This window comes from Solanum stenotomum, chromosome 7 (assembly GCF_019186545.1).
Source record: "Solanum stenotomum isolate F172 chromosome 7, ASM1918654v1, whole genome shotgun sequence".
Taxonomy (NCBI): domain Eukaryota; kingdom Viridiplantae; phylum Streptophyta; class Magnoliopsida; order Solanales; family Solanaceae; genus Solanum; species Solanum stenotomum.
This window is the reverse complement of record NC_064288.1, coordinates 50,156,353-50,170,504: the sequence shown is the minus strand read 5'-3', so window position 1 is coordinate 50,170,504 and position 14,152 is coordinate 50,156,353. Positions and strand designations below refer to the sequence as shown.

Sequence of the window (14,152 nt, the reverse complement as noted above, 5' to 3'; positions counted from 1 at the left end):
TTTTCATCTTAAAACATCAAATAAACATCAATAATATCATAACTTATCATTTGAAATCGTTTCATGCAAGAACCCATGAGTTTGAGTAGAAATTAGGTTTTTTCACAAACTTTGGAAAAGTTGAAAACCATTTGAAATTGGCTCTAGGGTGATAGCTTGCCCTAGATAAAGAACTATCATACCTTTACTAAGATTCCCCAAGAAATTTGATGAAGAAAACGTCTTGTATCCACAACCCTAGCTCCCACTTCTTCTTCTTCTTCTTCTCTTCTTCACTCAAGAACCCTAACTCTTACTCTTTTAAAATGAAACAAAAATGATCCACAATCAGCCTAACATAACAATATAACCTCAAAAGAAATGATTTGTGAAAAGACTAAAATGCCCTTAAATTTCCGGACGGACTCCCTGCCAAATGCCCAACTTTCAAAGGGCATAATTCGCTCATACGAACTCGGAATCGAGCAAACTCGGTGGCGTTGGAAAGATCGTTCCAAGGGCTTTCCAAACATAACTGGAACTACTCCTGGATCATCCTGAGCTAGGAGTTATGACTGCTCAAAGTTGGCCGAAAACTCACTGATTTCCACACTTGGCCGAATTTCCAGATTCTGAATTTTTTTCCAAAAATGACTACTTCCAATTTCAAGCTTCTTTATATTTATTTTAAATTGTCGGATGTTACAATTGTAATGGTAAATTTCCTTATCTTTGGTAACCCTTAGGAACAGAGGCGTATCTAAGGGGGGTCACCGGGTTCACGTGAACCCATGGTCCCCTCCCGAGATCATATATTGTAGTGTTATATCTTTGAAAAAATATTGAAATATAGATGAGTGAACCCACACTTGAAGTATCACATAATGCGATTATGATTGGGTTCACCTCTCTCCGCGAGGTTAGAAATTTGAGATTTATATTTATCTTGTTTTATTTTTCTTTCTAAAATTAGATAACACTTCTCTAAGTGGTAATTGGTATATATATATATATATATATATATATATATATATATATATAAGAATTAATTTTAGACCAATAATTTTAAAAATTTAATGGTTTTCAGTAGTAAAAATCTAAATGTCGAACCGATCAAATTTATATTATAGATCAACCTTTTTATAACAACGCACCCATAATCTCAAAATCCTGGATACGCCTCTGCTTAGGAACACTTAGGTGTATATGAAGAGATTGTATGGGCGGTCACTTCATGTTTCACTTAAGTGTGGCTTTGGGTAACTTGAGATAGAGGTCAAGAAATGATGAAAAGGCTTACTTGTCAATTATGTTCATGTGTTGTACATTGTTAATAGTTGTGCATGATGGCTTGTGATATGAAGCATGATAAGTGGTAAGTTCACATTTGGTGGCCTTAGGATGATGCTTTAGTGTGGATGGTGGTATGGGACGCTATCCATACATTGCACAAAGTGTTGTCCAAGGGTTACTTGAGGTGGATGGTTTAAGGTGAAGGAATGGGTTATGTGTGGAGTATGTGCTAAAGTGGTTAATGACTTGTATGTTAGTTATGGTTGGATATTGTGACTCTTATACTTGTATTTTTTCATGAAGTTTTACCAAATGGCATAAAAACATGTTTCTCCAATAAACGTCCCTTTTAGCATGTTTTTGCATGGCTTCCATACTTAGTACTTAATTGTGCTAACTCTTTTCTTTCCCTTTTTGGACTAAAATGTAGGGATTTGGAGATGATGACATGTCATGGCTATTTGATAGGTTTCTAAGTGTTGAAGATGAAGACTTGGTGAGTCCTCATATATTCGAGGACAATACCCCATATGTTCTTTTATGTCTTTTTAGTATTGTTTAAGTTGTGTATGCGATTAGTTCCGAATTTTGTACTCTAAAGTATTAGATGGTTTTGAGACATCATGTATAAAGTCTAGAAAGTCTTCCGCTTGCTATATATATTTTTTTTTATGAAATGTTTTCTTGGTAAAGAAAGTTTTAAATTCCTTATGGTTTTTTTTGTGTCTATGCGATGAATGAATGCTAAGAGGCTTGTATTAGACCTCTTCGAGGTCGAGTACGCCGGTTACGACTAGGGGGTGCTCCCGAGTCGTGACAGGTTTAGTAGAGTTGCATGCTTATGTGCTAAATGCTATTGTATGTTTGTATGATATATATTGTATGCCTTGTTCATCCTTAACCGTAAGCATGATGTCCTTAGTCTAGGTTAGGCTAGCATTGCCTTAGACTTATGACCCGTGTGGGCTGGATAGCCTTGACTTTCTGCCGACGTCGTTCGGATGACTTAGCTCCTTGTAGACTGGAGTAGCAGACTTGAGTCTGATAGTTTGAGCCTTAGATTGGGCGTTATCGCTGCTTGCTACACGTCTATATCTTCGCCCTCTCATTCTGCGGTTCCGACGCATTCTTGAAGGTTTGACGCATCACTAGAGACGTGGGATTGAGATGGTATAGGCTTGGAGCCTTTTCTGTGATTTCCTAGAGTGGATGGCATTCCACGGTGGTTGTTGTTGGATTGGATCCTATTGGAGATACCATCACCCTCGGGGTCGTCCTTTCTAGCTGGGCTGGGAACGTATCGCTGGCTGGGTAGATTCGGTGATATCGGCGATCACCCCCGGGCCTCTCTTTATAGCTAGGCTGGGAGTGTGTTGCTGATTGGGTGTCCCTAAGTCGCTCTTTTTAGCTGGGCTGGGAGTTGACTGCATGGTAGGACGATTCGCGATATCTACCTCACTCACGGGTCCCTCTTTCTAAATGGGCTGGGAGTGGACTCTTTGGTTGGGTTCCCCCTAAGGTCACTCTTTCTAGTTGGGCTGGGAGTGCACTGTTGGCTGGGTGGAGTCTGATGGATTATCTTAGTTACTTTGGGCTGGGAGCCCGGTTTTCTTCTTTCTCAGTAGACTTAGCTTTTCTGTGTACCTGTTGAGCTTATGGGGTCCGTTCAGGTTTTATTTGAACTTGCACACAAGCGTACCTTCTGGGCATATGGGGGTCCAGTTAGGTTTAGTTTAGTTGTACTTAGTTTGTTTCTGGTATGCTCGTGTGCTTTCTTTTTCATATCCGCTTTGACCTCTCTGTGTCTAGATTCTATCCTTTCTTATTGTTTTTACCTTTTTTGCTCAGTCGGCCTATGATGCGTACTGAGTACCTGTTGCGTTGGTACTCATGCTACGCTCTGCATCTATTTCGTGATGCAGGTCCAGTACCAGTTACCAACGGTGATTAGTTCCAGCCTTCTTTTGCAGCTGTGATTCGGAGACGAGGGCGAGCACTTGGCATTTTGGGTTTGTTTTGTCTTCTTCTTTTGTTTTAGCTAGTCTTGTTGCCTTTGAGACACACTCTGTTGTGGTCCACTTTTGGGACTTGTACTCTTTATTGGATGGCTCTGTACTAGTGACTTCCAGGTTCTGGGAGGGATTTCTGTATATATTTATTTTGGGTTGCTTCCGCCTTGTTATTCTTGTTTAGATTATTGTTATCATTAGTTTCTGCCCTTTCGCTCATTGCTTGATGTTCTGGGTTACGGGTTGGCTTACGGTAGGGTATAGTAGGTGCCATCATGACTCGAGAAATCGGGTCGTGACAACTCCATAACTACTACCTGCATAAAATCAGTCCAACCTAACAATTCACAATTTATATAGCACCCAGCTCAACAACAACACTCTAACAATTACATATCCTCAACAACCAGCTCAATATTCATCAATCACAACTATCACCTGCATAAAATCAGCCCAACCTAACAGTTCGCAATTTACATACCTCACAACTCAACAACAACATTCTAACAATTACATATTCTCAACAACAAACTTAATATTTCTCAATCACAAGTTCCACAGAAAGGCACTCACAAGATCAGCAACACACAAGATCAAGTTCACCAATGATAAAGGTGTGCAATGCAATGAAATGCAATGTCAAGTATAGTGATGCATGTCTGACCTAATGATACACATCCGCTGTCTCTCAGTCCGGGACTCATGGGGGACATATCTGTCCATGCATCTATCGCGGCGTGCGATACGATCCTCGATAATTGTAATCATCGCGGCGAACGATACGCCCCTCGAAATATAGTATCCATCGCGGCGCGCGATACGTCCCTCAAAATGGTACATCCTCTTTAATTTCTTATTCTTTCTCAATTCACATAACACTTGTCACAACCATGTCTCAGAACAATGCAAATGACATGTTCACACAAATAATGAGGAGATGACCATTTTCATAACATTGCACAATTCACAACAACACAATCATGATACAACATCAACATGATTCAACAAGCCTTTCAAATCATTCTCAACACATCACACATAAATAATTAATCACATTTCCTTTTATTACCCTTTTTTCATCATTAGAATTAATCAATGTGGACAAGTCAACCCATCACCAAGTCTCATTACCCCCTAAACACATATTACAAGGAAATACACGAATTCCATACACTTGACAAGGGTTTAGAAATCCACTTGCCTCAAATAGTCGAACAATCACTTTGGGACTAGAGTCTTCCCTTTTCGTTGGGCTTCCAGATCAATTCAATCTATTCAAATACATAGTCACAATAAGTTTTCGAAACTAACAACACCCATATTGCTATATGTCTAGCTTAGACTCAAAAACTCACTCAAATTTATAATCAAGTTTCTAATCTTGGTGCCAATTAATATATCAACTCTCATATTCTAAAATTTCAAGTCTAGAGTTAAGTTTCAATTCTCCAAAATCATCAATCTAATGGTATTTACATAATGCAATATGCCTAATATTTAATTACATATCTTTATATATCAAAACTTGAATCATAATGTGATAATCAAAATATAAAATTCAATCCCGACTAATTTACGAAATCAGTAACGCACTGCAAGAATAATTGTGACAAAAAAAAAACTAACCCATTTGCAATGTGTTGATCGCTATATGTATCCTTCCCACCAATGATTGGCTCCTTATGGCCAATCATTGGCCCATTATTACAAATTGAAAGTTATCATCCAAGTTATATGCTATCCACTAACACGTAATTGACCAAAGTCATTCAAACTCTCACCAAATATCAAATTAACACTATATTGAATTTTATAACTCCAAACACTAACCTGACACGCCGATCCATCACTTCAACTTTAGGAATGATGTTGTCGTAATTTCGTGCCCAATAGTTCTTGCGGGCTGCGGCTACTTTGTCGTCTACATGTAACTCCTCTGCTCAATTCCTTTTTAATTATTTAGGTTCAATATTTCTGAGCTAATTAATAAATCAATATTAATTCCCACTAACTTTTTCTATACATGGCCATATGGTAAGGGTATTAAACAAAATTATGGGTTATCCCATTAACCATCAACTAAATAGATAAATTATTTAATAAATATTCGTCAATTAAATAACAAAAAATTACAGAAATCACATACTTTTAAGTTTTAAGGCAAAATTACAATCTATCTCTTAAAAGTTTATAATTACAGAAATCCCTCAAACGGATACAATAATATAAGCGTTGATACATTAATCTAATGCGCGAGATACATTAATCGTTAAGTAAGATACATTACATTTTATACATGATACACTAACCTGATGTATATTTTATACACGATACACAAATGTGATGCGCGAGATACACTAATCTGATGAGTGAAAATGAGGAATTTTGGAAATTTGTAAAACTTATAGGGGATAATGGTAATAAGTAAACTAAAATGTGAGATTTCTGTAATTTTTCTATTAAATAATCATAGTTATCAAATAGTTCAAAATGTTTAAATCAACTTCACCAACTAATCAAAAATTACTTAGAAAAACTATCAAGAGGGGTAAAATGCTACTTTTATGAAAAGTCTCAAAAATATCCTACGGGTCATTACAGATTAGTTCATACTTAAAAAGCAGTTGTCATGATGTCACTGATGATGTTTTTCAGATAATAAATTTGATACAAGATCTGGTTGACATGGAAACCATAGAAAATTTATTATTTTGCCGTCTCAAAATATTTTTTATTTATTTTACATCTACTAAAGGAAAAATATAAGATACTTTTTTTTTCATTTTACTTTATACTTTATATGTCATATTTTATTTTGACATACAGTTTTTAAAAAAAAAAAATAATAATTTTGTGATTTCAAATTAAAAATGTGTCAAATATACTAAATATATTTTAATTTTATGATCTTAAGCATGTCATGTGAAGAATTAGAATTAAAAAAGTTACAAAAAAAGTATAATGGAAAACAATTACTACTTTTTGTCCTAAATTTTTAAAATAACACTTATTTTGAAATGGTCTATTTTTCGTCAAAATAATACCTTATTTTAGAAAAAAAGATAGTAGTATAGTACTCCCTCTAGTCCATATTGAATTTTTTTTTTATAATCCAAATAAGTGAATTGTTCAAAGTTTAAATTTTTTTTTTTTTTATATATTTATGTTTCATTTAATGTTGTTACAGACTATTTTATATTTTGTAGGAGAATAGTTTAGAAATGATAAAAAGGATAGTAATGGAAAGTAGCCTTTTATTTATATCCTAGAATATTTTTTCAAAATATATATTATACCTCAACAATTCACTTAATATAAACTGAAGAGCATATATATATATACTGTGAGAGAGAGAATTTATAAATTTTTAATATTTTATATAAAATAACTCCATGAATCACAATCAAGTTTACGAGTCGAAAAATGATAAGTTAGTAATAGCAATAGCTGATTTTGAATACCCTTAAACACAATACTATTTTTCTTTTTTAAAAAAAAAAATGAATCGAGAGAGTTTAAGACTTAATATATAATCAACTACTATATTTAATTTATATACTCTGTGCAATTTTTCATTAAAGAGAATTCAACTATCATCATTATTACATTATTATATCTATATATAATTATTTCACAATTTAATCTAAAATTTCAAATTCAACTCTTAAATATACGAAAAATCTTATTAAGGAACACTTCTCCGTTATACGGGGATCTTATTGCAATTCCAAGATCTCCCCCACGTTATACATGATAAAAATGGAAACATCAATGAGTAGACACAGAATATTATTGCTTGATCAAAGAAATGAATAAAATATGTTGCTTGATCTGTTCTTGCTCTGACTTTCATAACCCAAAGAAAATATTTAAAGTTATTATTGTATCTATTTGTTAATCAGACAAATCTATTTCTTTATATTCTTTAGATCCTGATGTTGATAGCTTATTTTTTTGGATGATTGCTACGTATTATTTCGTAATGTATTCTATTATTTTGTATCGTACTGTATTGTTTTAATGAATACCGTATTTAGATATATAGATTGTATCGTTCTCGTTGCATAATGACACACATCTATAATTTGAATGACATAGCTATAAAAAAAAGTAGGGTACGGGGTGGAGCTACTATGAAAAAGTAGGATAAAAGATGAAATATGATTATTAAACAATAAATAAAGACAAAATGAAAAGAAAATATCAAGGTAACGACGTGATCACACCAAATTGATCGTTACATTTACCTAGCGATGAATTTAAACAATACGATACAATAAAATTTAAGTAACATTCAAAACAAATATTACATTTAAACTAACAACAATACAATACAACGGGTAACAACCATCCAAACAAAGTGTAACATACAATACTTAGTTCAAAAATATTTTATTTTATTTATTTATTTAATAAAAAATATTTTTTACGGTTTTTTAATGTAAATTAACTTTTATAACGGAAATAACAATTGATAACTTATTTAATTAAACAAATGACTTTATCTTATTAGTCCAAATAAATTTTGGAGAAACTATCTAATAAAACAAATATTTCTACCATATTTACTAATTCTTCCTATAGTTTGATATAATTACATTTTATCTTACTAATTAATAATTTCATACCAGATTTTAAGTCAGATACACCTAAATACATGTTTTTGCTATCAGATTCAAGGAAATACGGAGAGAGGCGAGGGAGAACAGGAGGGAGTTGGGCGAGATTTGTCTGTGTATCCCAGACACATGCGAATCACACTAGATATATGATTCTAGTGTGATTCACATGTATATGAAATACTAGATATGCAAGCGAGATAGGAGAGTGTAAAATGAAAAGGGAGAGATGCGGGCGAAATTTGTCTATGTAACCTAGCTAGATACATGCAAATCCACATGGATACAATGTAACTAGAATAAATTAATAAACCTAATTTTGATCCCATAATTCTGAAATATATGTATTTAGACATATCTGAACACGCCAAAATTTGATCAGATTCATAATATTACTAACATAGCTAAATAATTATCTCAAGCACGAACCTAGATTTTGCATTATAAATATTTCTTTTTTTTACAAAAAAAAAAATAGTATGTATCCTCTAGAAGTGTTGAAACATAATTGCATAGCATCAATAGTAGAAAGTGGTTGAGACATAATTGTATAGTATATATATATATATATATATATATATATATATATATATTATAAGTATTGATACAAGTGCACCAAAAATGAAATATATGTCACTTATCTTGAGAAATGTAGTTATACAAGTCGCAAGGGACAAGATTAAGATGTCATACTATATTTGATTTTAAAAGAGGATTAAAAAAAAGCCCCTCCTATATATATTGTTGAATAATCATCATAAAGGATATCAACACTTGTCCTCTACAATTTTCTTATAGTGTTACTACATCTTTTTATTTTCAACTCTTTAGTAAAATGGGTCTAAAGTCTGTGTTGTGTGCCAAGATAGAAATGAAGGCTAACAAGGATGTGTTTCATGATGTTTTTACAAATAAACCACACCATGTCTCTACTATGTCCCCTTTGCATGTACAAGGTTTTGATCTTCTTGAAGGTGACATTGGAACTGTTGGATCCAAAATTTGTTGGACCTATACTCAGGGTAAGCTAAATATTTAAAAATGTCCTAATAAGCCCCACCCCACCCTTTCCCTCCCCTCCCGGCCTACTAATTCCATCCTCATAATTTTGTTTTAGATATATACAAATGTTTTTAAAATAATATTTTCTTACTTCATATCGAACCCAACAAATAAATAAGAAACTACTATCAAAGCAGAGTAGTGGGTGCAGTCTATAAATGTCCAGTGCGTTTATAGAGATTTATCATCCCCAGCCCACTCGAACAATTTGGTTATTTTTATGAACTCGATGTCGATAAATCTGTGAATCTAAAAATTCATTTCGGCCAATTGAATCTTCTCGAATACTCTTCGCTCCTAATTCATTTACACTTTTGGTATTGACTAAAAATGTCATCCTGCTCCTCATCTAAGTTCAACTGATAAGAGAATGCCTTTAACCTGCCTTTTTCTGGAAGTTTATGCGATAGTTTTTTCAACTATTTTAGCGATTATGATTGAGATAAATCTCTTTAATTAGATGGTCTTTTAACATGTCAACTCTACATATGTTGTTTCTCATTTCCAACTCTTTTTTTTGTAAGGCAGATGGGGAAAAGAAGATCTCTAAACAAATACTTGAAGCTATAGATCATGAAAATAAGGTGCTCGTACTCAAAGAATTTGAAGGAGATGTAATAGATAATTATGATAGTTTTAAAGCAACTCTTCATATCGAAACAAAAGACGAAATCGATTTGGTAAGCTGGACATTGGAGTATGAAAGGCCAAATGAGAATGTCCCTGAACTTATAAGTCTGCTGAACTTCATTGTTGGTATGACCAAAGCTATTGATGATCACCATGCCAATTGATGAATTGTTAAGATCTATGTTGCTTGGACTTTTCAAAAAATTCATCAAATGCATGTTGAATCCTTAAAAAAAAGAGTGCATTTTTGAAGAATCGAACATATATGTGACAACATTTTAGGAGAGTCCGAGCAACTTAGGATGGGATCATATATATGCATGTGAGCTTTACATAAATACCCTATGCTTTGTTTGTTGTTTAATTGTCCATGTTGGTTCTGTACTTTTTTTATGTTTGTTGTGTCTTTCTCATGTAAATGATATATTGTCAACTCTGTTAACCTTTGTGTTGTGTAATAAGACATGGGTGTGAGGTTTATATATATTGATCTTCGCCTCCTCCTAATTTATATAGTGATTTTTTTTTTTAATTTTCTTTAAAAGGATCGTATATTTTTTAACCATCAGAAATAGTTTAAATATACTTCTATTGTAATTTGATATTTATATTTATCTCTATTTAAATACAAAAACATGTGTAAAAGCTTAAAATCAAATGACCTAACGTCACTTTGAAATAGTCAATTCCTTTAGGACCCACTTTGTTTAACCTGGCCTGATCTGTCATCTAGTTTTATTTAGTACCATTTTTTGGTCTCTTTTAAAAAGGTCTTTTTACGAAATAATTTAATTTTAATTTTTTTAATAATAAAATGATTTATAACTATACTAATATTTAAAAATTAATATTTTAGACCACAAGCTTTAAAAGATTTTTTTTTTCAAAATAAAACAGTACTTATTTAACTTATTAGCCATGTAGAAAAAAACGAATCTTACTTCTAATTTTTTTTTTAGATGTCATGTTGTCAATTCATAAGCGTCGGTGAATTTGAAAAATTGTTTGCAAGTATATTGTAAAACGTTTTTTTAAAAGTAAATTATATTTCAATCTTTTTTTCTCACCCGTCTTTTTAATTATAAAATTCTGATTTATGAACACTAGTAAGTTGACAATACAACTTTAATTTATTTATTTTTTTAAAGAAAAACTGTATTATTAATTTTCACAAAAACAATTACAAATTAATCACGTATACCTTTCTATCTATTCTTTTATTATCTACACAAACTGTAATTCAAAGGAATTAAGGAATGGTAATTCAAAGGAATTAGAAACATGCACAAAAAAAGGAAGAATTTTAGTTTTTTTAGTATATTCAATGCATGAATCTGAGGCAAGACTCTCTTTATTAATTTATACTAGACAAGTGTGTTCGTGCTAGTATGGACCCAATATCTATTATTTTTTTATTTTAATTTATGTGATATAGATAGAATTAGAAAGTTAATTCAATTTTAATATGATTTTTAGATATTTTAAATTGTTAATTACTTTTTGTTTGCACAAATTTAATGTGAAGAGGTCCATTAAGATGTCCATAATTAAGGTATTTTTCGTCATTGATTGTTGATTTTGACTCAAAGTAGTTACAAGATATAAACAAATATTACCGACATTCAAAATAATAAAACAATAACTAAAGAATATGAATTTAAATTAAAAGTCATAGCTAAAACGGATCCCATAATTTTGAAAATATTATACACTAATTAAATTACATTCATTTTTAGAACGAACTAAATAAAATAAAATAGGACAAACAAATTAAAATTAATGAAGGGAGTATAATTTATACATATTTATTTAGTATTTATTTAGAATTGAACATTGTTAAGAAGTAGTTCCTTATCATAAAAGTATAATGGAAAATAATTACTAGTTTTTCTCCTAAATTTCTAAAAATATATTTATTTTGAAACGGTCTATTTTTTCACCAAAATAATACTTATTTTAGAAAGAAAGATAATATAGTAGTCCCTCTAGTTCATATTGGAATTTTCTTTTATAATCCAAATGAGTGAATTGTTCAAAGTTTAAAAGAATTGTTAAGATTTTTTTTTAAATATATTTATCTTTCATTTAGTGATATTACTAATTATTTTATGTTTTCTAAGAGAATAGTTCAGAAATAATCCAAAGGATAGTAATTGAAAATAGCCTTTATTATTTATATCCTTGAATATTTTTGTCAAAAAATATATTATTCCTCAACAATTCACTTAATATAAACTGAAGAGAGAATATATATTTGTTAGATGACAGAGAGAGAATTTATAAATTTTTAATATTTTTTATTAAATAACTACATGAACCACGATCAAGTTTACTAGTCGAAAAATGATAAGTTAGTGATAGCAATAACTTATTTTGAACGCCCTTAAACACAATATTGCTTTTCTTTTTTAAAAATAAAATTGAATCGAGAGTGTTCAAGACTTAATATATAATCAACTACTATATTTTATCTATATACTCTGTGCAATTTTTCATTAAAGATAATTCAACTAATCTTCATTATATTATTATATCTATATATAATTCTTTCACAATTTTAAAAGTAATGCTAAATAATTAGAAAATTTGGTCAGAAATTTAAAAAGTCTATAATATTCTTTTTATTTTAGAATAAATTGATTTTTTTTTCATTTTTCATTAAAAAGTATTAAAGTTAAAAGGGTAAAAATGTTCAAAAAGATAAAATAGCATAGTGTGAAATATGTTATTTTACCATTCTGGCCAAATTCTGAACAATTTTCTGGCCAAAAAAATTTCTCCTAATGAAAAATTTCAACTTCAATTTCAACTCTTAAATATAAGAAAAATCTTTGTTAAGGAACGCTTCTCCGTTATATAGGAATCAAATTGCAAATTTCAATTTTTCATCGTTATTTATGATTAAAGTAGAAACATCAATGAGTCGACAAAAAAAATTATTGTTTAGTGAAAGAAATGAATAAAGTAACGTATCTTGCTTGATCTGTTTCTGCTCTGACTTTCATAACCCAAAGAAAATATTTATAGATATTATTCTATCTGTTTGTTAATCAGTCAAATATATTTCTTTATCTTCTTTGGATGATGTTGATAGCTTATGCTTTAATTGTTTGAATGGTTATTACATATTGTTTCATAATGTATTGTATTGTATTATGTTATTTTTATATTTTTTCATATTGCTTTAATGAATATAATGTTTGGATATATAGATTGTATCGTTCTCGTTGCATAATGACACACATCTATAATTTAAATGATAGATTTACAAGAAAAATAGGGTACGAGGTAGAGCTACTATGAAAAAGTAGAATAAAAGATGAAATTTGATTATTATATCATAAATAAAGACAAAATGAGAAGAAAATATATTAAGGTAACGACACGATCACACCAAATCGATCGTTACATTAAATGAAATTGAGTCTTTTTGTCGTTACCTAATGATAGATTTAAACGATACAATTCAACATATTTAAGTGACAATCAAAACAAATATTGTATTTAAATTTTCGGAGAAGGGCCTAAAATGCCCCTCAAGTATTTGAATTGGTACAAAATTACCCTCCATCCACCTATCGGCCCGAAAATATCCCTGACGTCCACCTTTCGGCTCAAAAATACTCTTATGTCTAATGGATCATACTCATTAGGTGGATGGAGGGCAATAGTGTACCAAATCTCATAGTTTAAGGGCATTTTAGGCCCTTTTCCGTTAAAATAATTTACAATTATTTAATATATAAGCTCACATGATTGACTTGATTTTGAATTTCATAGTAAATTTAAAATTATAAAAAGGTTAGGCATCTACTCTCTACACTCCTCCCTCCCCGACCCTTCACTTCCCATCTCTTCCAAAAAAAAATTCTATTTGGATCTTGTCCACAATTTTAAGTTTTTTTTTTTTTAATTTAGGACAAACAAGAGAGAAAAAAAATGAGGAAAATAATGATACATTCATATAGAAATAATTAGTTCAATAAAAGATGACTTAATTAAGCAAATATGTACAAATATTACATTTTTCTTTTGCGTGTACCCAAAATTAAAAATAAAAGAATAAAAATAATCATTTCTTTTATTACCATCCTCATCCATAATGACAATAATACTAATTAAAAGAACATAAATATGTGAGTTCATTTCAAGTTTGAGTCCCGGATATCCTAGTTAAGAATAAGAGATAAAAAAAGAATAAAAGAGAAAATGAACTCTCATTTGGATAATTGAGAGAAAAATTTTATATTAATGAAAATAATAATGTTTTTAGATGGACAATTAGTCGGGGTAAGTATGGATTTTAGTTGGATCCCCATTTATGAGTTGAGTAACATTATAATAAATTGGGGTTGATTTTAAATAAGCCAATAGGAATATATCATGCAATTAATTATTTTTTCAACATTATTTTCAAGTGTATCGGATCAAAATATGAATCATAAATGGTTTTATAGAAAAATAGAATTTTTTTAAATATTATTTTTATTATTTATTTGAGAAGTATTTAAATTTGGATTTGTTTAAAGGGAAATCTCTTAGGATTTGTTGCATCATTAA

General features: G+C 30.6%; 2 protein-coding genes across 3 annotated transcripts in view; one reads left to right on the top strand and one right to left on the bottom strand.

Annotated features, from left to right (window-relative positions):
* LOC125870358 (MLP-like protein 28) overlaps window positions 1–14,152 on the bottom strand; it is a 56,944-nt gene that overhangs the window by 30,723 nt on the left and 12,069 nt on the right. The gene's annotated exons all lie outside the window — the stretch shown is intronic.
* LOC125870361 (kirola-like) overlaps window positions 8,547–14,152 on the top strand; it is a 34,618-nt gene continuing 29,012 nt past the window's right edge. Inside the window, exons 1-2 of one of the 2 annotated variants that reach the window (XR_007446886.1) lie at window positions 8,547–8,922; window positions 9,491–9,831. Coding sequence is in view for 1 of the 2 variants with exons in the window: in XM_049550778.1 (XP_049406735.1) it covers window positions 8,736–8,922; window positions 9,491–9,756 (453 nt within the window). In the remaining variant the exon portion in view is untranslated. Of the gene's footprint in view, window positions 8,923–9,490; window positions 10,088–14,152 lie in introns of those variants that run through there. The other variant, XM_049550778.1, reaches the window with a different exon arrangement.